Source organism: Protomyctophum parallelum (genome assembly GCF_964188405.1).
Source record: "Protomyctophum parallelum genome assembly, chromosome: 17".
NCBI lineage: Eukaryota > Metazoa > Chordata > Actinopteri > Myctophiformes > Myctophidae > Protomyctophum > Protomyctophum parallelum.
In genome coordinates, this window is record NC_139719.1 from 12,813,837 (window position 1) to 12,839,491 (window position 25,655).

General features: G+C 41.2%; 2 protein-coding genes across 2 annotated transcripts; both read left to right on the forward strand.

Moving 5' to 3' along the window:
* The first annotated feature begins 507 nt into the window (after window positions 1–507).
* On the forward strand, window positions 508–11,226 carry fads6 (fatty acid desaturase 6). The gene is made up of 6 exons (XM_083787056.1): window positions 508–1,184; window positions 5,617–5,783; window positions 6,806–6,986; window positions 8,279–8,466; window positions 9,889–10,068; window positions 10,695–11,226. Exons 1-6 carry the CDS (start codon window positions 890–892, stop codon window positions 10,842–10,844), a joined length of 1,161 nt encoding a protein of 386 aa, XP_083643182.1. The 5' UTR covers window positions 508–889; the 3' UTR covers window positions 10,845–11,226.
* A 6,706-nt stretch (window positions 11,227–17,932) lies between these two features.
* On the forward strand, window positions 17,933–25,284 carry trim16 (tripartite motif containing 16). The gene is made up of 7 exons (XM_083786901.1): window positions 17,933–18,404; window positions 18,739–19,112; window positions 22,146–22,241; window positions 22,824–23,057; window positions 23,185–23,356; window positions 23,787–23,882; window positions 24,090–25,284. Exons 1-7 carry the CDS (start codon window positions 18,053–18,055, stop codon window positions 24,701–24,703), a joined length of 1,938 nt encoding a protein of 645 aa, XP_083643027.1. The 5' UTR covers window positions 17,933–18,052; the 3' UTR covers window positions 24,704–25,284.
* The last annotated feature ends 371 nt before the right edge of the window (window positions 25,285–25,655 follow it).

Consider the following 25,655-nt stretch of genomic DNA (forward strand, 5'->3'; position numbering starts at 1 on the left):
GCTTTGTCCATATTCATCCCATCATGAGGCGGGGGGGGGGGGGCGGGGGGATGGGTACAGACAGCCTGGCGCTCAAACTACAGAGTCCTCTCTGCTCTGCTTCCGACAAGTTTCTTTCCTCCTTTGGCCTCAAACATTTACCATTTAACCTCAGTTAAAGAGCAAACTGCAGTAAGCATGGCATCAAGCCCAGAACACTGGCCTATCTCCCAATAAAAACACTTAAACTCTCACACACACACACACACACACACACACACACACACACAGTACATCAACACATTCTTGTACACTTGACAAGTTTCCTATCCCCCCTCTACACTTTGACCTAGTAGCTAACACACAACTGACTACTGAGCAGCTATTGCTAATTCTCTTCCATCCCGTCTTCAGAGCCTCTCTTCTCTTCCCTCCCCTTTCCTGGGACGGGTGCCAAGGTAACAGGGAGAGGAGGGGAGAGGAGAGGTTGGGTTGCGTAGACAAAGCCAGGAGGCGGGTGGGGATATGCAGTATGCATGAACAGCTATGCAGGACGGCAGGGGAAGAAGACAGTTGGGGAGTGAGAGAGACGTATAGTAGCTCCTGCAGCTGAGCAGCTGCAGTCCTGTGTCGCAGCCTGCGTGCGACTATTGAGAAAAACAGGTTCTCTGTCACTATGAGAAGAGAGAAGAGTACGCACTAGTCAACTTGAAGAAGCAGAAAGGGGGCTGGACTTCTCTCAGAGTTCCTCTGCTGCTATGTTAACGTTGACCTGTGGACTCTGTCTGTACTCTCGCTGAAGTGCTGGCAACTGCTGCGGGACGCCGCCGCACTCTGTGACCCTGAAGCCTTGAGCCTTGGTTGAGGCGAGTTTCTAGTCGTCAGGCACTGACAGTTGCGTAGGGCTGTCATGCAGAATGTATCAGCCGAGTGGAGGGAAGGACCGAGTGAGCAAAGGGATGTCAAACCCTGGGAAGGGGAGGCCTTGTTTGAGAGGAAACCGGCACACACCACAGATTCAAAAGGGGATCCGAAAGAGAGGAGCAACGGAGAGATGAAGGCAGAGGGCAAGGTAGCGGACAAAGAGTCGCCGATGATGGAGCTGACGCGGATGGTCCAGAAGGTGATGAGCCAGAGCAGTTGGTGGGAGAGGAGAGGCATCGACTGGAGCATCCTGGCTGGAGCATTCCTCTGTCTGCCACCGGGTAGGTAACTTATGTGCTTCCAATTATACTCGCCCAAAGATAGGAGCTGTTGTAGTATGCTATTTTAGGCAAGCGAAGCTGCAGCATCATATGATGAAGTATAATCAGGCTTTATGCTTAATTTATACCTCACTGAAAGTACAGATTTTCGTAAATATGAAAGGCTTGTGATGATAATGGTAGTGTTGATAATGATGATGGCTGGTTTCCAAAGCTGCTTTTTATAATAACAGCTGTTGTTACTCTGTTAATTGGATAATTGCATTAATTGGTTACAGATACAGAAATTCAAACGCCTGGCTAACAAGAACACAAAACAAAGTCTAAATCTTCTGATGACATTGACATAATATGTCAATGTCAATGTCTATTTCAGATTCGTTATGCTTATTTACATATATTATCTAATAATCTAATATGGCTGTCATTTCTGGATCACACAAGCATGTGTCCAGTACTGGGTCACAGGCGGTCAACTATACTGACCTCAATAAAGGTCATTTGGTGTCATCTGAGCAAAGGACCAGACGGCTTTATCGCAACATAATATGGATCCTGGACACCATAGTAACATTCTGTAATCTAGACTCGTAGAAGTGTAGAGGAGGATATACAGTATAGTATACTATAGCATTCAAATAGTGGAGGGATTGTTTTATTCCAAGTTACCGTACAATTATATTTAGTATTAATTTGTGCCTTAATTTAGTATGCATCACTGGGCCTTTTGGCTTACATGAGCTGCTTTGAAATATGGAATGCGGTTTGCTGGAAACTGGTTTGGATATACTTTAACAATCAGGTCTTACTAGTCCAAACACTGTAATGGATGCTAAAAAAAGAACAAGATGTCAAAGAACAAGATTCCTTTACAGGTTCAACAACTTGAACTTACCATCAACAACTTACTCACTGTTCAACAAAAACACCTTGAAGACCTAACAGGAGCCCTCGTACAAGGTTTCTTTGACTATGCATGCACCTCCTGGTACCACAGCACCTCAAAGGCCCTTAAAACTAGGCTCCAGACTTCCCAAAACAAACTGGGCAGGCTCATACTTGGCTTCACCCCTGCCCACTTTGATAGGCTGGAATGGCTTAGGGTCGACGACAGAGTACAGCATCTTGCAATGGGTCTGGTCCACAAGATTCGATACACCACCAAGATACCCATGTACCTGTCTAGATACTTCCTTAAAGGTATATTCAGTGATTTCACTTAATTCAAATATCACTTATTTTTTTGTTTTGTTGTGATAATCCTCTCTACTATAGAGTGTGCTGACCATATAAGGAGTTCCTCCCTGTCCCCAGTTAACCCCTGGGGGTCAAAAAACCTTAGGTTTCGTTTTTGGCTCTGTATCCTGATTGGATGAAAGGCTTAGGTCCCAGCCAAAAACGAAACCTAAGGTTTTTTGAGTGAAATCACTGAATATACCTTTAATGTTAACGAAGTCCACACCCACAACACCAGAGGCAGTGCAACGAACCATGTACAACCCAGATTCGGCACAAACAAGGGACTAATTTATTTTCGCTCCTATGCCACCAAAATGTGGAACGCCCTACCAACAGTCAGATTCGTTATGCTTATTTACATATATTATATGTAAATAAGCGTAACGAATCTGAAATTGAAAATGAAACAAATATTTGTCAAGGCTATTCTACACCATTGGCAGGCATATAGCTAACTATCTGTTCTTTCATTCTGAGAGGGTTTCTTTGGTCTGACAGATCACTTCAGTCTTTATGGTGGACTTCAGAACGCTAAAATTATTTTATGACTACAGCTGAGTACAGAGAGAACAGATAAGATAATCACTAGAAGACTTGACTGCAAACCTTGAAACTTATTTATATAGACTTTTATTATGTATATATTTTTATGCATGACTGCTGACCACATAGATTTAACCAGCGCAAAACAAAGCCTGCACTGAATTATATTTTCCGTTGTGAATTTTGCATGGCCTCCCTGGCAACTATGCAAAAGAATAAATTTAACACGCAAATGTAACCGTTAATCTGATCGATAATCTAATATGGCTGTCATTTCTGGATCACACAAGCATGTGTCCAGTACTGGGTCACAGGCGGTCAACTATACTGACCTCAATAAAGGTCATTTGGTGTAATCTGAGCAAAGGACCAGACGGCTTTATCGCAACATAATATGGATCCTGGACACCATAGTAACATTCTGTAATCTAGACTCGTAGAAGTGTAGAGGAGGATATACAGTATAGTATACTATAGCATTCAAATAGTGGAGGGATTGTTTTATTCCAAGTTACCGTACAATTATATTTAGTATTCATTTGTGCCTTAATTTAGTATGCATCACTGGGCCTTTTGCCTTACATGAGCTGCTTTGAAATATGGAATGCGGTTTGCTGGAAACTGGTTTGGATATACTTTAACAATCAGGTCTTACTAGTCCAAACACTGTAATGGATGCTAAAAAAAGAACAAGATGTCAAAGAACAAGATTCCTTTACAGGTTCAACAACTTGAACTTACCTTACCTTACCTTACCGAACTTGAACAACTTACTCACTGTTCAACAAAAACACCTTGAAGACCTAACAGGAGCCCTCGTACAAGGTTTCTTTGACTATGCATGCACCTCCTGGTACCACAGCACCTCAAAGGCCCTTAAAACTAGACTCCAGACTTCCCAAAACAAACTGGGCAGGCTCATACTTGGCCTCACCCCTGCCCACTTTGATAGGCTGGAAAGTCCAGCATCTTGCAATGGGTCTGGTCCACAAGATTCGATACACCACCAAGATACCCATGTACCTGTCTAGATACTTCCTTAATGTTAACGAAGTCCACACCCACAACACCAGAGGGAGTGCAACGAACCATGTACAACCCAGATTCGGCACAAACAAGGGACTAATTTATTTTCGCTCCTATGCCACCAAAATGTGGAACGCCCTACCAACAGTCATTAAGACATGAGAATCCCTTGACTCCTTCAAAACCGCTCTCAAAGGGCACCTACGGACGGCTGCAATTCGAAACGTTTTACCTCCTTTATGATGAATTCCTGTTCTGTTCTTTGACTATATAGAAGTGTCTATTTGTACGTCTCTAAATGTTTTGATGAGTCATCCACTCACAGTTAACAGTCTTTGTATTGAGTTTGTGCCTGAAATGTACTGTAATTCTGCAAACTGTTAATAAATATTTCAATCAATCAATCAATCAATCAATGGCACAGCCAGCAGCATTGGACATCACAGCAAAATGTTACCCAAGTTCTTCGCCACCTGCAGAGCCAGTCAACTCAGCACTCGATGGGTTTATTGAATCTAATGTTAATGACCCTCTCAAGTGAAATTCAAATTTCTCAGCATTGAACTAATCAAATAATATTACTGATATGAAAGATTTGGCTGCATATCATTATGTAGACTACGGTATCTAATAATAATAATAATAAGGGGGGTTATTTATAATGGCATATAATGGGTTCATTTTTGGATAATTTCAAGTAGTCATAGTCGTAGGATCATACCGTGTGATGAAAAGTGCAGAGATCTCAGCCTCTAATGAGGATAGAGTTTCCCTCCCTCCACCCGATCTCAACACAAACAGAAACCCACACCGTCGCAGCATGGGGGTAGCTGGCTGGGTGCACTGCTCGGACACCAAACCGAGATGTCTGGCTAATACTTTAGGCTTATACTTACACTAAATATAGCTGATCTACAAGCTCACATTGCATCACAGCGAGAGTGGCTGTGAGCTTGTAGATCTGCTATATTTGGTGTGCGCTACACCCGGCACACAACTATGTGTAATTCAGGCTTCAAGTTCATACAATGAAAAATAAACGGGTCACTGACCGCTGGGAAACAAGTGCTGAATGGTATTGACCTCTTTCTTTCATTCACACAAGCAGTACGTTCACACTGGGAAATCCCACGTTATGCTGGGAGTGGGATGAGAATGTTCTGCAATGCATGTGTGTTTTAAATAGCAGCATGAACACTGAACAGAAATATACTACCACCACTACAGCTAATTCTACTACTACAAATAATACCATTCATTTTATAATGATAATAGGGGTGAACCAATGGCCGAATGGTTAGGATGTGTACTACAAGCTCTAACGCCTGACGGGAGAGTCCCTGGTTTGATTCCTGCCGGCAGGGTAAATAGTTTGCTGCATGTATCATTCCCCTACTCTCTTTACTGGTTCCTATCTATTTCTCACTGCTGACTATCAATATTATATAATTTAGTCTATCTTCTAGTTTCACAGAGTATGTCTATTATGTGTGTGTCTATTACAAATCATATTACAGATATCCAAAGGCCAAAACGAAACGTTTTGTTGGGTGCCTACTATCGTTCACTTGTCCCTCTGTTCTCTCCATCTCTCTGTAATCCCTCTCTCTTGCGGTTCCTCCAGCCTTCCTGCTACTGGGTTCCTCCCAGTTGCCCTGGTTCGCAGCAGGACTGCTGCTCATGGGGGTGGCTCATGCCATCATCACCATCAAGGGGACACACATGGCCAGCCACGGTTCCCTGAACGAGTCCCAAGCCTGGGGGGAGTTCTGGGCTGTCTTCTTCATAGAGGTGAGAGAAGTTCAGGTTCTGTGTGAGTCTATCACATGGTCCATCTGTTGATTGATTATTTCCTGTCCTCAAAGATAATCAGTTAATCAATTCATCGCATGTTTATGGATCTTGCTCATTCAGTGCAAAACAAAACTTGCATGTAGAATCAGAATCACCTTTATTGTACAAAATGTTTTTAAAAAAGTGGGTGAAATACGTTTGTGTGCATTTGTGGGTTATTTCCATAGAAAAAAAGAAAGGGAAGAGAGAGGTAGGGGGAAGAGAGATCAAAGAAAATATAGTGACCGAGGTAAGACATACCTGTAAAGGTGCGTGAGCATAGCAACCGATGTATACTGTATGTGATACTATGGACATTAGTTAAGGTGCGGGAAAACACAAAGTAAAGTCATCTAAATGAAAAGTCAGTGCATCGACCGCAAACTCCACATGATACTAGACGTAATACACAGGTAGGTCCATGGGGAAGAGCAAAAAAAAGATAAAGTGCCCCTCGGGGCACAGGTCTCCACCAAGGCAGGTCAGGTTGTGGCCTCCTGGTGGCGCTATAATAGGCCAATGTCATTTCTTCTTACGCCTTGGATGGCAATTGGATGATTTGAGGCATTTTGTTCCATAAATGTGTTTTGCAAAAGTCCACCTGTTGGTGGCGCTATAACAGGCCAATGTGAAAAAGGTTTCAAATTGTACACTGCGTTCATGATTTGTGGCTTTTTGTTCAAAACGTGTCAATCCTGCAAACTCTCTCTCCCCATGACTTCGGCCTGGTGGAGAAAAAGGTCTGAGTAAGGTTTAATTGCTGCTCCTCTTCACCTTTGGACTGGGTGAAGGGTGAATGCTCTCTTATCACCTTCTCTCCATTTTTGTGTGTCTAGTTAATCGGTAATGGAATTGGTCCTTAAGCTATTCAGAGCTATTTGTGTGTATGTACACTTACTGTATGCACTTACTCTGCACTCTTATCTGTCTGTCTGTCTGTCTGTCTGTCTGTCTGTCTGTCTGTGCGTGCCTCCATCCAGATATGTGGCTCATTCACGGCTAGGGCAGGAGTGCACGGCCACATTAAGCTGCACCATGCCCATACTAACATCATCGGACTTGGTGACTCCAGCACATGGAAGGCCCCCATGCTGACACGCAACGTTTACCTGTTCATAGCCCCCCTGGCGGTGCCCATCATTACGCCTCTTGTTGCACTAGGTGAGAAATAAAATGTACACTATTACTTATTACTTACTAAATGTACACTTTTTTTATTTATTTAAATTAGGGACTTCAAGGATGGAAAAAAGATAGAAAGAAAAACGGTACAAAACACACAGAAAAACAAAAAAACTAAGGAGATTAAATTTAAAAAGAAGGCTGCATTTTTCAGATATTACAGATTAATATTTGAATTCCTCATACATTGACCATGGGCTACGGTGGCACAGTTGGTAGTGCTGTCGCCTCACAGCTAGAAGGTCCTGGGTTCGATTCCCGCTGGGGACGCTGTGGGCACTGGCGGCGTGTTCCCTCCTCCGCGTCATCAGTGCCCATACCCGAGGCGGGGGTTGGCGAAAGGGCCTTTCTGTGTGGAGTTTGCATGTTCTCCCCGTGTCCCCTAGGGTAGATACCCTCACAAAAACATGCCGTAATCCTGGTCTCTAAAACTACCTGCCCCTGGCCAGCCGGGGCGCCTGATGGAGGGGAAAGGAACTGGTCGGAATAACGTGTCCCTTCCACGCGCTACGTCCGGCCGGGGAAATTCCCCTCTGTCAGGTGAAAAGAAGCAGCTTGTACTCCTCATGCATAGAAGGAGGCATGATGTCAGTCCGCTGCCCCCCCAGGTTGGCAGAGGAAGTGTAGCGCCCAGGATTACATTAGATAATTGGCACTGGGTGAAAAGAAAACTGGGTTACAAAATCGTGGGATAAAAACATTTAAATAAATAAAAAATAAGAAAGAAAAACGGTACAAAACACACAGAAAAACAAAAAACGAAGGAGATTAAATTAAAAAAGAAGGCTGCATTTTTCAGATATTACAGATTCATATTTGAATTCCTCATACATTGACCATGGGCTAGACTGGAAAAGATTCCACTTTTCCCACTTTTTGTGAAACTTATCCTTGTAGTCTGAGTATGAATGTTAATTTGTCCACGACCTATATTTCCCCAGCAATGTCCATCCAATTGTCTTGGTTGGTGGGTCCTGTTGGTACCAGGGTCGTGTGATTGCTTTCTTACTTGTTACTAAGAGGATAAAGAAAAAGTACTTTTAAAGCTGAAGATTACATTCTTAGTACTATAGCCGAAAGACACCCCACCTGTATTGAATGTGTAACTTTTGATCTACATAATTTTACACTCTGAGAGTGTAAAAAAGAATTACTCTTAAATTTACCCTCGAGTCGGGATATTATTATTCATGTGTGTCTATCTACAGTAAGTATTGTTGAAGTACGGTAGTTGTTCTCACTGTTATGATGCCTCTTTGTTTTTTTTGCAGCTCATTTGACGGGTAATTCACTGGCCCAGGTCATAAAGACCATACTGCTGATAATACTGGGATTCTACTCCCAGTACTGGCTGCTGATACACGTCTCTGGGTTCCAGTCACCTTACGGTGCCTTACTCTGCATGCTCGTGTGTAGGGCAATGTCCGGTATGCCCTACATCCATGTCAACATATTTCAGGTAAGCTTCCAGACACGAGATAAAGAGAAATTTCAATCTTCCGAACAGCATACAGAGATATTCATGTTTCAAAGTGTATATTCTGTTAGTGTATATATAGTTTGGCTTCCATGGTGACAGTACAGTGTTCAAAGTGTACACTGTACAGGCATCCACACATAAGGAGGATCAAATCACATCTCGTATGGGATTAGTCCGGAGCCAATTCAGAATGGAGTCAGAATATGTGGGATAAAATATGAGTGCACTTCTTGTGCCCATGAACATTTTTTAGAAACCCCCTTTCAGTGTGGTGCTGTGACCTCACCAAGGAATTCCAGGGGACTGGAACAAAGGGGCAGCAAAAGGAACAATCCATGCATGGTTTTCCCAGACGGAGCCTTGTAGCCTGTAGAGTTCATTGTGTATTGTTCTGGTCTAACTGTTTGATCATGGATTAGTCAATAAATATGAACTCTTGATGGTTGATGCATGGGGCTTGTAGGGGCTTAGGGAGGAACATTCAGTATCACTGTACATGAATAAGTCCAAGTCTGGATATCCTTTAACGGGGTCTCCAATGGGTATATAGTCCTTTTTTCCCTCTAGACCAAAGCTGTACAAGCTTAGATCTGCTATTTTCACCAACTGTTCACTTATTTTTGTCTGTACACCTATTATTATACTATAGCACTATAGTGCCCTTTTTCCGGGCATGTCATAATAATAACCCATGTTAATTCATGTGGTTAAAGCACAATTATACTTTGGTAGAGGTTAGTTAAATTAGAAGTATACGTTAGTATCACTTACTATGAAGCCCATGTCTATAATACTTTACAAACATATAATGCATTATAATTGGCATAACTGTACTGACATAGCCTACTGTTTCCCAAACTTGCTAATAAAAGTATTCAATCAATCAATCAATCAATCAATCAATCGTGTCCAGCTATTATTATTATTAATACTTGGCCTCATAAGCCACTAAGCCAGTATAAAATGCTTAATAATGTGTTCTAATAAATATTGTTATAAAGCACAATGAGCATTTATGAGTTAATTTAGCTATAGTTATTAAGTGTTATAAACCGATTATAATAATGCACTATAAGTATGATTGTAATACATTATAGACTCACAAATAGACTTATTTTAATTAGTAATAATATACAGATCCGGACTATAAGGATCCAGTCCAGTCTGTGCCACTGTAAACATATCATAGCAAACAAACGGCTAGTCCAGTATATATTGTCAAAGCTGTACAGTACAAGCTATATTGTCAATATCTCCCTTGCTAACAATATACTGCTGTTGTACGTCCCATGAATCAATATCTAACATTGACAATACCTTAGTGTCATCATGAGCTCTCATCACACTGTTTTGACTGATATGAAAATAGATCATATAAATGAAACAATCTCTGTTCCACAGCACATTGGCCTTTCGATGTTCTCCCCCACCAGCCGTCCCAAGAGGATTTACCAGATGACCCACGGGGTCCTTAACCTGCCACGCAATCCCCTCCTGGACTGGACATTCGGACATTCTCTCATCAGCTGCCACGTTGAGCACCACCTCTTCCCCTTCTTGTCTGACAACATGTGTTTAAAGGTTGTTTAAATTGTAAATACTAGTCCTTACCCGTTGTGAGATATTTGTGGCCGTGAAGGGTACTGCGCCCGGGTGCGTTTGTAATTGACTAATAAATAAATTAATAATCATTAATGTGTCAAATCGAAAAAAGGGCTTCGTTACGCCCTCCATATGCATATGGTCAATGCCTGGGAGTGATTGGTGCAGGCAGTAAGGAGTTACGGCACTGTTTCTGACAGACAGACAGACACACACACACACGGACACTCAGACATTGGGTTAATTATAGTATGATGTTACTAAAATGTGTCATTAAGGTACCATACCCCGGTGGTCTGGGCATGTTTGCTTTAGACCCGTGTTTAGTACTGTTTACTGACATTACTGTCAAGCATTTTGGCTGGACCTGCGAGCCAGCCCTAAACACACAAATGTCGTCTACAGACTCACTACACCATTGACAACAAACTTAAGAGATAAATATTGCTGATAATAAAATTGGTGCTAAATACGTACTGACTGTAAAACAGACATGCTTGTCGTGCAGACTGTTTGACATTGTGCATTTGCCTTGGCAATGACAGAGAAACCACACCTGTTTGTTTACCGTTCTGTTGTCCCTTTCCTTCCACATGACTCACCAGGTGAAACCTATTGTGTCCAAGTATCTGAAGGAAAAAGAGCTTCCGTACCAGGAAGACAGCTACCTCTCCCGCCTGCGCCTCTTCTTCCACAAATACCAGGAACTGATGGTGTACGCACCACCCATTACAGAGCTGGTGGGAGTGCAATGACGGAGGGAAAGCGATGGAAAACATTAGTGGAGAAACTGGAGACTGCTACTGTTACTGCTATTTACATTAACACCGCTGCCTAGATCTTTTATACTCTGTCTACTGGGACAATTTGCTTAAGAGCACAAGCTGTACTGTACTGTACTTACAATGTTGCAAAATGGACAGTCCATATTTGGACAACCTACAGCAAGCAATACATTGTGAATGTGTGAACCAATCGTGCACTGATAAAGCAATATTTGATTATGATTAATGCTTAGGGTAGCAATGTTATATTTCATTGAGTTCAATTAATGTCATTAATGTATCACAAATATAGAAGGTGTAAACTGCAAATATGCTAATTGTAAATATGCAAGATAAAAATATGCAAAATGAAGATACACCAATGATTTCATTGGCATCCACGCACTCTCATATACCCACCTATCAAATGTTGGATTATTTGTCACACCTACACAATTCCTGCAGGGTTCCATGGCAAAAGATTGTTGTGGGACCTTTTTGCAACTTGATCTTTGAGATATTACATGGTCCCAAATCCCAATGAGGCTGAAGCGCCGCTTTAGTAGGCCTCGAAGATGTACCCAGAATAGCTGCCAGCTGTGTTCTTCTGATTTCCAATGGCACCTCTCCCACCGCCTCCTGTCCTGCACTGCTAAAATTGGAGCCGATTTAACAGCCCTACAACACAACCCAAGAGCTTGCCTGTGAACCACATCCCACTGTTTTCAACCGGGTATGAGCTGCAAGCCCATAGGCATAAGCTCTAGTGTTTATGTCATCTGGCCACCACCAAATGAAGCCTAGCTAAATTATACTTTGTTGTACGAAGGAGTAGCCTATAAAGTAGGCATAAGAGTTGAGCGTACCGCTTTTTATAATACAACATCCATATGTCATGGTATGATATCTGATGACATTACTTTCTTTTAGTGATGCACCGAATATTCGGCCGCAGAAAATATTGGGCAGAAAATGGCTAAATATGCATTTTCGGCCTATTCGGTTTCGGCCCAAATAGGCAGAAAATATATCACCGAATAGTATGCAATTAATGCATTCAAAGAGCTGAATAAATGTTTTATGGATCCATAATAGTGATTATTATTTAAGTTAACATAACATTTGTAGAATCAAACTCAGGTTAATGGGTTAAGTGAGGATACTAAAACAGCGATATTCAGTTACACTTCATACCAATGATACTGTGCGGGTGTAGGTATGTTAAGTGATAACCACTTTCAACATGGCATTATAGGCAAAAGCTTTCTAAATCTTTCACATTTTCCAAACATCTACAAGCTTGTAGGTCAACATTTTTTTCTATTTGTTGTACAACAAAGTATATAGTGCTTAAGTGGCATTCTGGACTAGACCTGTATGGCTGGAAACATTGTGGTTGCAAGGACTGCATTTCTGACCTTTCAGATACAGGACTGTGTCACAGTCATTACCAAGTGATTGAGAGATTATTTATTCTGTACTTACTCTGTATAAACATACTATTTTAACTAGTGATGCACCGAATATTCGGCCGCAGAAAATATATAAATATATAAAAATATATCACGAATAGTGTATGCAATTAATGCATTCAAAAGGGCTGGATAAATGTTTTATGGACCCATAATAGTGATTATTATTTAAGTTAAGTTTGGCCATAACCATTTATTTTGCCATAAATCAGGTAGCTTTAAGGTACGGCCATGACAGCAATGGTAGGAAAAAAGATGTATAATATTAATCATATTCGGATATTCGGTTTTCGGCCAACTGTTTCCTATATTCGGTATTCGGTTTCGGCCAAGAATTTCCCTTTCGGTGCATCCCTACTAGTGATGCACCGAATATTCGGCCGCAGAAAATATATAAATATATAAAAATATATCACCGAATAGTGTATGCAATTAATGCATTCAAAAGGGCTGGATAAATGTTTTATGGACCCATAATAGTGATTATTATTTAAGTTAAGTTTGGCCATAACCATTTATTTTGCCATAAATCAGGTAGCTTTAAGGTACGGCCATGACAGCAATGGTAGGAAAAAAGATGTATAATATTAATCATATTCGGATATTCGGTATTCGGTTTTCGGCCAACTGTTTCCTATATTCGGTATTCGCTTTCGGCCAAGAATTTCCCTTTCGGTGCATCCCTACTTTATTTTGTATTTCTCTATTGTTTTATTTTGTATACTCTTCGTCATATTACCGTACTCTATTAACATCCTCAAATTCACAGTAGTATCAATCTATTTCATCATCGGTTTTTCACACTGAACCTGAAATGTCCTCACTTTCCCACTTCAATACCTCACTACTGGATCATTGTGTGTAATTAAGTATGTTATTTAATTTCCTCCACAAAGCCTCATCTTCTGCAAAGAAGAATTACTCACACCCATCTTCACTCTAGAATAATTATAATTTACCATTATGGAGAACAATAAAGGTCTGAACACACTGGACATATCTGATCCTTCTATATTCTAACTTGGATTGTTATACCCAAAAAGGCCTTTAACCCAATTTAAGTATTTAATCCAATGAAAAGCCATTCAGGCAGACTCCTACTAATCCCCAATGTTCCCCATCATATCTAATTTAATTCCCTCCTTCCACATCACATCATATACTGACAGGACAGGAAGACTCAGTGCTCACAGGTACCGGGCAATAAACGTAGCACTTTTGAAGTGAAACACTTGACCCTACATTAGAATAAAACCCCAAGAGGCTTTGGTTTAAATTGTTTTGGACAAAATGCAGAGGTATAAAATGATCCAAGTCAATGTAATAATTTAACCGGGATAGATGTATTTAATTATGTATGATTCACAGATGAAGGCCATGATATTTGCAGGCTGCTGCAGTATGACCAGAGAGCACATTTGTGCCCGCACACACACACACACACACACACACACACACACACACACACACACACACACACACACACACACACACACACACACACATTTTAAGAATTTATTTATGTCCACACAAAGGAAAATGCACAAGGACACAGACATTATGGGTGCAGTTATGTTACAATCACAAGCCGATTGTATGGCTGATAGCCATATTCGTTCACATGACGGTGCTCAGGACTAGGCTTAGTCTCATAATGGTGGCATAGACAGTACAACACCTCGCAAGTCCTTCTGCCTCATCCTCTGGACACTCCAAGCTGTCGAGAGTTCGAAACGCTCCCACACACACACACACACACACACACACACACACACACACACACTCTGTCAATATTCACTTTCGTGATCTAAGATATACCATGCATGGCACATCTTATCTTTTACCTTATGGTCAATATTGTATACTGTACGTACGTGCTCCACTAAAAGTATAATGTTTATTCTCTGGGGGTCGGTGGAGGTTCTAGCAAGCTTTACAGTGGGTGGCAAAGTGGTGGCTGGTAGTTGCGATAGGGTGTCATGGGGTATTTAAGTGAAGGGTCTGCGAAGATTTACTTTCAGAGAAGTAGTTTCCTACATTCTGCTGGTTGGTTTGTATATATATATATATATATATATATATATATATATATATATATATATATATATATATATATATATATATATAATTGGCTAATGGGGGCCTGGGCCGGACTATCAGTCTGGGTACCTAGACTGGTAATCTAGCCTGACAGCGTGTCCTGTGTTCGAGTCCTTTCCTGCATGTGACCCCCATCTCTATTCCCAGTGTCTACCCATCAATAAAGGCATAAAAAGCCCCCAAAAATATCATAAATAAATTGGCTCGTCGGATTGCAGGCGGACCACATCACTCTGACATCAGTCACATCACCATAAACAAACCACCCAAAGTGGTTTTCAACCCTTTTCATCAAGGCCCATTATTTATTCTGCATTCGAGCCATGGACCACCATTCATTAAGCCTCTTCGACCCAAAATGTTGAATATTTTTCGTTGGATAAGATTTTGTCCACAATTCCATGCTGTACTGAACTTGGTACCATAGGAGAGATAACAGGCAAACATTGATCAAAATAACAATTATTCTACATTCTCCAATTGTGTAGACTTATTGTAAATTAAGTAATGCAGATGTTTAACAATAATGCAACTCTTCAAAGCGTAACATGAAACCAAATGGACACAAGGGTCCATTTGGTTTCATTTTACACTCTCGAGTTAAAGATCTAGGGTCCATTTGGTTACCAACTCTCGATCATTTAGCTGGGGACCACCTGGGACCACACTGGTTGAAAACCACTGCGATATGTTATAGTACAATGGTCATTGGTAATGTGATGGAGCAATGACACCATTAAGAAGGCATTAAAATCTAGTTTACTGCGCAGGCCCAACAGGATCCAAGCTGCTTCCAGATTTGCACATTCCTCTCCCAGGAATATGAACTAGTGATGCACCGAATATTCGGCCGCAGGAAAGATTGGGCAGAAAAATGGCTAAAAATGCATTTTCGGCCTATTCGGTTTCGGCCCAAATAGGCAGAAAATATATCACTGAATAGTGTATGCAATTAATGCATTCAAAAGAGCAGAATAAATGTTTTATGGATCCATAACAGTGATTATTATTTAAGTTAACATAACATTTGTAGATTCAAACTCATGTTAATGGGTTAAGTGGGGATACTAAAACAGCGATATTCAGTTACACTTCATACCAATGATACTGTGCGGGTGTAGGTATGTTAAGTGATAACCACTTTCAACATGGCATTATAGGCTAAAGCTTTCTAAATCTTTCACATTTTCCAAACATCTACAAGCTTGTAGGTCAACATTTTTTTTCTATTTGTTGTACAACAAAGTATTTATAGTGCTTAAGTGGCATTCTGGACTAGACCTGTATGGCTGGAAACATTGTGGTTGCAAGGACTGCATTTATGACCTTTCAGATACAGGACTGTGTCACAGTCATTACCAAGTGATTGAGATATTATTTATTCTGTACTTACTCTGTATAAACATACTATTTTAACTAGTGATGCACCGAATATTCGGCCACAGAAAATATATAAATATATAAAAATATATCACCGAATAGTGTATGCAATTAATGCATTCAAAAGGGCTGAATAAATGTTTTATGGACCCATAATAGTGATTATTATTTAAGTTAAGTTTTGCCATAACCATTTATTTTGCCATAAATCAGGTAGCTTTAAGGTACGGCCAGGACAGCAATGGTAGGAAAAAAGATGTATAATATTAATCATATTCGGATATTCGGTATTCGGTTTTCGGCCAACTGTTTCCTATATTCGGTATTGGGTTTCGGCCAAGAATTTCCCTTTCGGTGCATCCCTAATATGAATCTTTACTTACTTAATAATTTGAGACGGGGTTCTTGGAGGATACTAGGTTTTATTTTCTTAAAGTTAAGGCAGGTGGTTTGACCTAGCTGGAAAAGTGTTGTTTTAACTCTTGATGAGCTGGCTATCACTCCAAGACATTTATGGCCATCATACTGTTCTGTTGTGGATACCGACCACCACACAGAATTAATTATTTTGATGAATTGAACAAGGTGGACCCTCTTTGTAAACAAGTGTAATGCTTAATTGGGTCGTCCACTCACACTTAACAGTCTTTGTATTGAGTTTGTGCTTGAAATGTACTGTAATTCTGCAAACTGTTAATAAATATTTCAATCAATCAATTCTCAGTGATCACTGGAAGATAATTGTTACTACACACAGAGTACTATCACCACCCAGTGGTTAGAAAAGGCTATTACATAGCAGTTACAAGTAACACCTTGAGCAAGAGCTGACAGGTGTTATCAATGTTACAAATTAAGGTTGTGTAACTTGTGTTCCATTCAGGTCAGGCCTCACTGGAAAGACTGCTGCTACAGTAAATTAAGTGGAACCTTGATTTTGAGTAGTAACACCAGTTTTTGCCCTACAATGGAGGAATGGAACACCTTTCCAGAATGGAATTTCCAGAACAATGGAGGGGGGTGAGCCATTCATTATCCATGCATACTTTTCATTTGACCTTTACATTCTAAATGTTCTCCTTTGACAAACCACATTGATTCTAAATGTTCTAATATGAGAAATAAGGTAAAATAAACATGGGGCGAGATATCCAGGGCGAGATAAACACGCTGTGGGGCGAGAAATCCACGCTTTTCGAAAAGTGAAGACGGCTCGCCCCAAGCCGTAGATATCCACGGATATCCCAAGCCGTGGATATCCACCTGTAGGCTACTATATTTTTACCTGTACTTTGATATTTTTCCTGTACTTTAAACAGAGAGAGAGAGGGGGGAGGTAAAGTGTCTAGTTACAATGAGAGTTGAGGGGGCCAAAGGGGGGTCAGACTCATCAGCCTCTTTTGTTTGAGTGTGCTGGGTCGTTACTACAACAACAACAACAGATACCCGGTAACTTGCTATAGACTACAAAAGGATGGCTATAGTAGCCTACTAGTAGCCTATTAGACCCTGTTTAAAAAATCTTGAATGAAATAAAATGTTTATCTAGAATTCATTTGCTGTCTATTGTCACTGGGTGGCAGTATTGCACCTTTCCTGAAATAATGACACCAAATTCAATGTTTGCACGCATTGAACAACTACAACTTACGTCGGATTTACATGCGGTCCCCCTTTGGGGTAAAATAGGTTAACAAAGCAGCCGAATCATAAAAATGCAACTGATCGTTGCTGTCTTTTTGTTTTGAAAAATAAACTAAAACAATCTCTTGTTTTATGGGCTGGAATGGATTGACGCAATTATGTTTAAACAAAACGGGTTCAGCTGTGCTAGAGTGAGTGAAGTACAACAACAACATTATGTCAATAATTAAATAAACAAGTTAGGCAACCTCATGATACTTTGGAGTTGAAGCATGAAGCATGCCGGGGAAATGCAATAGGCCTATAACACCGACCGCACAGTTTCTGATTTGAAGGGAACTTTGGGGGAAGTGATTGTGTGACTAATGTGTGCCTGCTTGCACTTTAAAGGGGGTTGGTGAACATGCTGTCTGAAACTACAGGAGGCTGCAGTGCGCTGACGTTTGCATAGTTTAGGTGTGGTGTGGGAGGGGAGGCTCTTCCCTCTGATCAAGGAGGTTCTACAGGTTGGCCAGCCAGCTGAAGTAAGTGGCAGAGCGGGTTAGTTTCAGCTTTCAGGAAGAGTGAGAGGCTGAACAACAGAGAGAAGGAACTAACAGAGCCATGGCAGATACAACTGCACCTGAAACGGCAACCACCCTTAACTCGAAGCAGCAGCGACTGTGTGTAGTGTGTTCTGGTACTATCCTCACCACCACCAGAGACGCGTCTGCTTCGTGCGGCCACTCTATCTGTGGCTCCTGCCAGGGGGACAAAGCTAAAGGATGCCCGGTGTGTCTGCAGACTCAGAGCCCCAGCAGCAAGCCTGGACGTGCAGAAAGCCTCAAACAGAACGGAGCAGTGTCTACTGTCATAGAGTGCAGGGAGGAAGAGAGTCAAGAAGACTGCAAGCAGACAGCGGAGGAGACCAAGATACAGGAGGATCTGAAGGAATCGGAAGATCCCAAGAAGCCAGGTAAATTCATTTTGCTCCTATGCCACTAAAAACAGCCATTAAGAAATGTGAATCCCTAGACTCCTTCAACACTGCTCTCAAAGAGCACAAGTTTACGGACGGCTGTCCCCCGGCTCTCCCCCTATTTTTAACTTTAACTGTATATGATGATTGTATGTATGAAGTGTACATTTGTGTCTTTAAATGTTCTGATGAATTGAAAATGGAGGACCCTGATGTAAACAAGTCTTGGTGCTTTTTCTGGTTTTATCCTCATAGCAGTTTTTGTATTGACCTGTACCTCCGTTTGAACTGTACCTATTCTACAAATTGAATAACATTTTCAATCAATCAGGCGAGGACAAGCCGAACGGCGCGGTCAATGATGAAGAAGAGGTGGTGGATGAAAAAGAAACCCCCCTGGGCCCCGATGACGTGGTGTGCGACTCGTGCATCGAGAACCCACGGAGGGCCCTCAAGTCCTGCCTGGTCTGCCTGGTGTCCTACTGCGAGGCACACCTCAGGCCCCACCTGGAGAACTCCAAGTTCCACAACCACAGGCTGGTGGAGCCCCTGAGGGACATCGAGAGGCGCACCTGTGAGAGCCACAAGTGGCCCTTGGACCTGTTCTGCTGCGCCGATGCCTGCTGCGTGTGTCAGGAATGTGTGACAGAGGAGCACAAGGGCCACAACACCGTGCCTGTGGAAGAAGCTCGCAAGAGGATAGAGGCGAGTGTCTCTCTCTCTCTCACACACACACACACACACACACACACACACACACACACACACGCGCACACCTTTTTGTTTGTTTTTGGTTCTCTAAAATGTACTTCCCCTAAACACCAATCCCTAAGAAGAGAATGTTCAGATTTTTGGATTCAGCACACATACACCCACTTTCTACCATTATGTGCACTAAGACCACACCATTCTCAAATGACCTATATCTTTTGTGCGGTTTTGTTATCTGACAAACAACTGCACCTTTAGTGTTTTCTTTGATCACTAATGTTTCACTCTACGTAAGTAGAGGTACACAGAAACAGGTGCATAGAACTAATGCTCACCCAACTGCAAAACGCATTTTTAATTTAATCATGTCATTTAACTATGAATAAAAACAACAATACATCACGTCAGATGATTCCTCCACACAATACTGTCCTTGGTTATTCTATACTTTGTAATACAATTACTTTGACCAGTCTGCTCAGTATAATAATGATTATGTTTAAGGTTCTGTAACTTGTTCTGACTGTTACCTTACTGGAGCTGTATATACAGGGGTTTTCATTCAACTGTATGAAAGAGGGACCACCACCCTGACTTAGAATCAACCTGGGGACCACTGTTGTGTTGGGTGGGGATATGGGCTAGCTAAGATTAGTGCTTTTGTAACCATTGCTAATATGCATCCCATGTGTATACATCCAACTGTTTCTCGACCAATGAATGGTCCATTGACTACTAATAATTATTTTCCTAATGATGACTCAACCAGACAATCTTGTACTTCCCCCTATTGAGATTCGAATTCCCTTTTCACGGTTTCTCAACTAGTGGAAAGATTTTAGTTTTTTAAATCAACAAATCCTACATTACTAAATGAATGGTCAGGGACCACATGCTATACTTCCACGGACCACCTGTTGAAAACCCCTGCTATACCACATTACAAGTTACAACATTTGCTTAAAATGCTTCAGCAGGAAGATGGTGGTAGAAAACTTAATATAGATATCTAATTTTAATTTTCACAAGTACCAGAGAGGACATTGGATTATTTAAATTGAATTATGAGTCTATCCAACTCCAACATAATCTCTTGGGCTTTCTCTGTAGTGCGTTCTTGAAATTCCATTTTTCTTGTTCAATTCTATTTTGACTAAAAGAAAAACATGTTAAGCTGAAGATTCATTTGTCTTTCTTATAGTGACAGTTCATGACAGTTCCACATTCCAGCTCAGATTCCCAGTGACACCATTCTGCTTAGCCCACACCTGTTATTTGTGGCAATATTTGTAGCGGTTGACAGGCCAAGAATGTATAGTCATTAGTCAAGACTAGAATTGTAATTCAGTACAATTATCAACTCTCCTTTGAAAGCATAAGTAGATTATGCATTGAAACACAAGTAGATTATGCATTTTTAAATGTCAAGTGCAACAGTCATTTGGATAACCAGCAGTGAATGGTTCCTTGTTCCTAGTTTGTTCAACAGAAAATTCCCCTTCACATCATTTGTTACATAACTCAAAGGGCAGGTTTTGATCAAACCCAAAGTTATTACTACTACACTTGTAACATGGGTGGCTGATAGTCGGTATTGTAGTCATAAATCATTTCGAACGACCTACATTTGTTATAGGATTCAAACCAACATATAACTGAGGGCCCTGAGGGTTAATTTCCTTTCCTGTCGTGTCACTCTCACACTACATCCCATGGTACACAAAAGATGAGTACTCTATGCCTTGTGGTAAAAATGCCATACGAAAAGGTAAATTGGGACAATGGTATTTCCTGTAGCATTGGCTGCCAGCACTTAACGTGTAATACTGCTCCTGTTTTAGCATCACACATTTTGTTGTATGAACGAATACTTAAAACTGGTAGAACAGCTTTGTTTTCTCTCTGCATATCGGTGTGCCTGTTCTTATCTCTTAGATGAAAGAGCTCTTGCGAGCGGTCATTTATTAACAAATGGTATGGAATGTCATGCCGCTTACAGATAAACACTTTTTATTAGACATTTTAATATAATACCCCAATTTTTTGCAAATGTCCATCTACTTGCTGGCCCAAGCAAGCATAATGCTTTTTAAAGAATTAATGCAATATAGATCTCAATATAGATCTGAGAGTCTACCTACTGGTTAACAAAGCTGTTTCCTCAGGGTACAAATTGTATGGACAAGCAAGAATGCAACATGCCATTCCAGTTTCGCCAGGACCTGCCCAAGGAATTCATACTTGAGACTGAAAGTCAGTCTCAATCTAGAGGGAAATGAGCATATGCCTTAAAGCGCAAATAACATGCATTTTAAAACTGCTTTTAATATCTAATAATCATATTGTCTATGTCCCTCAAAGTTATTTCTAATGGTTTGAGCCTCAATAACCACTCTGATATAACCAGGCCTTGTCAATTCTTTCTGGACTTTGAAAGCAGTTTTAGCTGCAGTACCACACTGTCCTGAGGTGGAGAGGGTGCTGATATGCAGATTATTTAATATTTGAGTCATTATAATACTCATGCTAGATAACACCAGGCTTGTTTCCATTCCATGCCAGCTTGGAAAATCAACAATGGTGGACATTGTAAACAAAGTGGAAATGCTAATTTGCAACTGAAGACTGAAGAAAAGGAGGAATTATACAAAGTAGGGTGACATTGATGACATCACGATGAGGCCAAAATCAGTCGAGCTGTTTCTGAGAGCAATTTCCATTAAAACACCCATATGACATGAAGGCCTGATTGTTCAAAATTGGTTATTTGTGGGGATAGAAAACACACATGGGAGCCCCAAAAACACAAAAGAAATTGAAAAAGTTGAATTTTATGTTATAATATAATATAATATAAGTAATCATCTGACATTTAGAAGCAGCAACACTGTTGATTTACAGTACATTCTTCAGAATGGTTTTGGTGGTGTGCAAGCGAATTGTTGGTATTATAATTTCACAGTGAACGGCTGCATGACTGTGGTTTTGCATGTATGCAAACTGAATTCTCTTCTCCTGTATGCACAGAGGGAACTAAATGGGAAACAGACTGAAATGGCCAAGACGGTGACCGCAGCAGAGAACGCCATCAACAAACTTCAAGTCAACACAGTCTCCATCGAGGTACATTACAACTAAATGCTCTGTGACATCCCTTGCCTGACATGAGATCACTATTTAATGACATTCCTTTATAGTATGTCATAGTAATTTGTACGAGCTGTAATTATTAGTTTAGACAGAGCTATTTTTATCCATGAATATCCCTAGTCTTAAAGCCTCAAGGTATCTGAGCCACCTCAACCTGACAGGTTTCTTCAGGCATGTGGGAGGGGGAAATCCATGTGTTTGTGTAGTAGTTCATAGTGGTGTCAGCTCCCATTTGACGCATTAAGCCTGCTGTTACATAAAAGCCACCCATCGTCACCTGACATATTTGTGTTCCCACCATGTCATCTGGTTGAGTTGTCAGTCACACACGTTGACACACTGAATGACAGCTTGCTGATCAATTGCTTCAATCATCTGACCATGATGCATACATGCTAAAATCTTCAGTGGTAAAGGCATCCATTTGTATCTCTGGGAATGAAACCAAATGCACACTTTGTATACATTTGTACACTATCAGAGTTAACACTGAGAATTTCACTGTGTATAATCAACAAATATGACGACAAATGCATAACAAGAACCGCTTTGCAGCATTCGGTGAAGGAGGTGCGGGAAGTGATCGAGACCCAGTTCACAGAGCTGCAGGCCGTTCTGGAGAGGGCCAAGAAGGAAGTGACGGAGATCCTGGAGGGAGAGGAGAAGCAGGCTCTGAGACAGGCAGAGGGAATCCGGGTTCACCTGGAGCAGAGGTGCACGGAGCTGAAAAAGACCCAGGCGCGTGTGGAGAAGTTCTCTAAAAACAAGAATGATGTGGATTTCCTACAGGTAATCAATGGCTAATAGATAGATGACCAGGTCAAAGTTACAAGACTGTGCTCAAACTCCTGTTTCTATAACAAATTATCGACTTTACAGTGCCTACTTTTGAAATAAGCTCTGGTTGTTTTTACAGGAGTACTCGGAATGGAAGAAAGAGGCAACTGATATTTCCCTGCCTGGCGTCTACATTGGCCTGATGGATCGCTTGAATTCCTTCAGCCGTGTGATTGTCAAAGCCACCGAGGAGCTGTGTGAGAAGCTTGTGTCCTCTTACATAGAAAAACTCAAGGAAACGTGTAAAAATGGTAAGTGTATTGCGTGCAACAACAGAAAATGCTATTTGGAGGGACTATCCTTGAGTTTCTGATGTAAAGATAATCCCCCCTTGATTCCCTCGGCTTGCTCAGTCTTGTCTGGAGAGCTGAGGAATCTTAGACTGTGTGTCATAGTTTTGAAGCTAAGGATTAAGGCAACGAGTGGCGGCTGAGCCTGAGAGATAAGAATGTGTACTGTAAATGTAGCTGGCCGCCTGAGTGACTGAGTCACCTCATTTGTGTGTCACGAGCACACCTGAAGTGACTTGACCCTCAGGGTTGAAGGATGGCTTATCGACTAATGACCGTTTGATCTATTGGGTGTGTGTGCGTGTGTGGATGGCAATAATAACAAACAAATGGAAATCTTAGCGATGCTGTGTTATTGAAGCATGGAATATTGTTCTTCCTTTTTCCTCAGACAAGATGGGAATAAAGACCACTGTGCATGAAATTGTTGCAGCCAAACAGAACATGTCCATGCCAGATCCGAAGACACGTGAAGATTTTCTCAAGTGTAAGACATTGTGTATATATATGAATAGATGTATAGGTGTAAAACATGGGTAATTAAATGTTGCTCAAGTGTCACAAATGCTTTGGGTAAACACTGTTTCTCGGGTGTCACAATAATTGTCATTGTCACTCAATCAATCAAATGCCACACAGCAAAATCCTGAATAGCACTTAAGCATGCTGACTCATCTCTCACATCCTCTCCCAGATGCCACCCATGTGAGTTTCGATGCAGACACTGCCCACAAGTTCCTACGTCTGACCGAGGAAAACAGGAAGGTGACCAACACCACTCCCTGGCAACATCCCTATCCCGATGTACCAGAGCGCTTTGACAACTGGCGCCAGGTGTTGGCCACGGAGAGCTTCTACTTGGGCCGCCATTACTTCGAAGTGGACATAAGCGGGGAAGGCACACACGTCGGCTTGACCTACAAGAGCATCGACCGCAAGGGCAGCGAGAGCAACAGCTGCATCACGGGCAACGACTTTTCGTGGTGCCTTCAGTGGAACGGCCGCACGTTCTCTGCTTGGCACAGCGATGTGGAGACCCCTCTCAAAGTGGACAAGTTCAGACGTATCGGGGTCTACGTGGACTACACCAAGGGTGTCCTGGCTTTTTACGGTATGGATGAAAAAATGACGCTCATCCATCAGTACAAGGCAGATTTCTTGGAGCCTGTTTACCCAGCTTTCTGGCTGTCTAAAAAAGAAAATGTCGTCACTTTGGTTGTCCCCGGTGAGTCACTCCCCCTTAAAAGCCCCTCCCCTCCCACCTCCCCTGCAAACAAACTTGCTCCCTCAAAACCAGCAACACAGTAACTTCAAAAGGTCAAATTGTACCTATTAACTTTCCCCATTCAAATGACTGTTTAACAAGTTTATATGTTTAATTTCAAAGTGTGTTTCCATGAGTCAATAACAGACCTCTTTAAATCTATATAATGGTTGTGCTTGTTGAGTTCAATTATGTTTTATCAAACTGGACCGTAGTTTTTCTTTGGTGAATACAGCACTGAGACATTCTTCTCCTGTGTATTATACTCATATGTTGTATAATTCTGGGACTACTGTTACTTATCACTGTACTGTGACTTTAGAATATTAATAAAGAGTATGACACTTGTTTGCAAACAAAACTGGTTGCTTGTGTTATAGCTTGATGTCTGACAATTATCTAAGATTCTAATGGAGACAAAAAGTAGTCTGCTTATTTATGCTTTGAACAATTGAGAAGACAAGGCTCTTTATAATATGTAATACTCGTCTTTTTGCTGTAGTGTTTGGAATCGAATAATAAAAGTTGATTAGAAGGGCTTTCTAATTAAAATGTAATTAAATATTTGTAAACTATCTTTAACTTGTTGGACAACAATCACCACCACACATGAAAGTAAAATGACAAACTTTCTTGGTTACAGTGCAGATAAGGTTCTGAAATAATGATTAACTAATGTATTAGTTAATCATTAGTTAATAATTATTTCATGAACCTTATCTTCAAGTGTTACCATTACAGTTACAGTAAGACATGCATGATGTCAAATGACTAATCATAATTGTAATTTCTTTTTTTTTTCAAATATATTTTTTATCCCACGATTTTGTAACCCATTTTTCACCGCTGTGTCAATCATCTACTGTGATCCTGGGCTCTACACACCCTCCACCGACCTAGTCCCCATATATGGGGGACAAGGGGAGAGCAACGGACTTGAACTCATGCTTCCTTCATGCCTGAGTGTCCAAGTTGCTCCTTTACACCTGACAGGGG

Coding starts and splice junctions, on each gene's coding strand:
- fads6 (XM_083787056.1), top strand. CDS start 890: ATGCAGAATGTATCAGCCGAGTGGAGGGAAGGACCGAGTGAGCAAAGG. Junction 5,784..6,805: donor GGGCTGTCTTCTTCATAGAG/GTGAGAGAAGTT, acceptor GCCTCCATCCAG/ATATGTGGCTCATTCACGGC. Junction 6,987..8,278: donor TACGCCTCTTGTTGCACTAG/GTGAGAAATAAA, acceptor TTTTTTTTGCAG/CTCATTTGACGGGTAATTCA.
- trim16 (XM_083786901.1), top strand. CDS start 18,053: ATGGCAGATACAACTGCACCTGAAACGGCAACCACCCTTAACTCGAAG. Junction 19,113..22,145: donor AAGCTCGCAAGAGGATAGAG/GCGAGTGTCTCT, acceptor CTGTATGCACAG/AGGGAACTAAATGGGAAACA. Junction 23,058..23,184: donor ATGATGTGGATTTCCTACAG/GTAATCAATGGC, acceptor TTGTTTTTACAG/GAGTACTCGGAATGGAAGAA.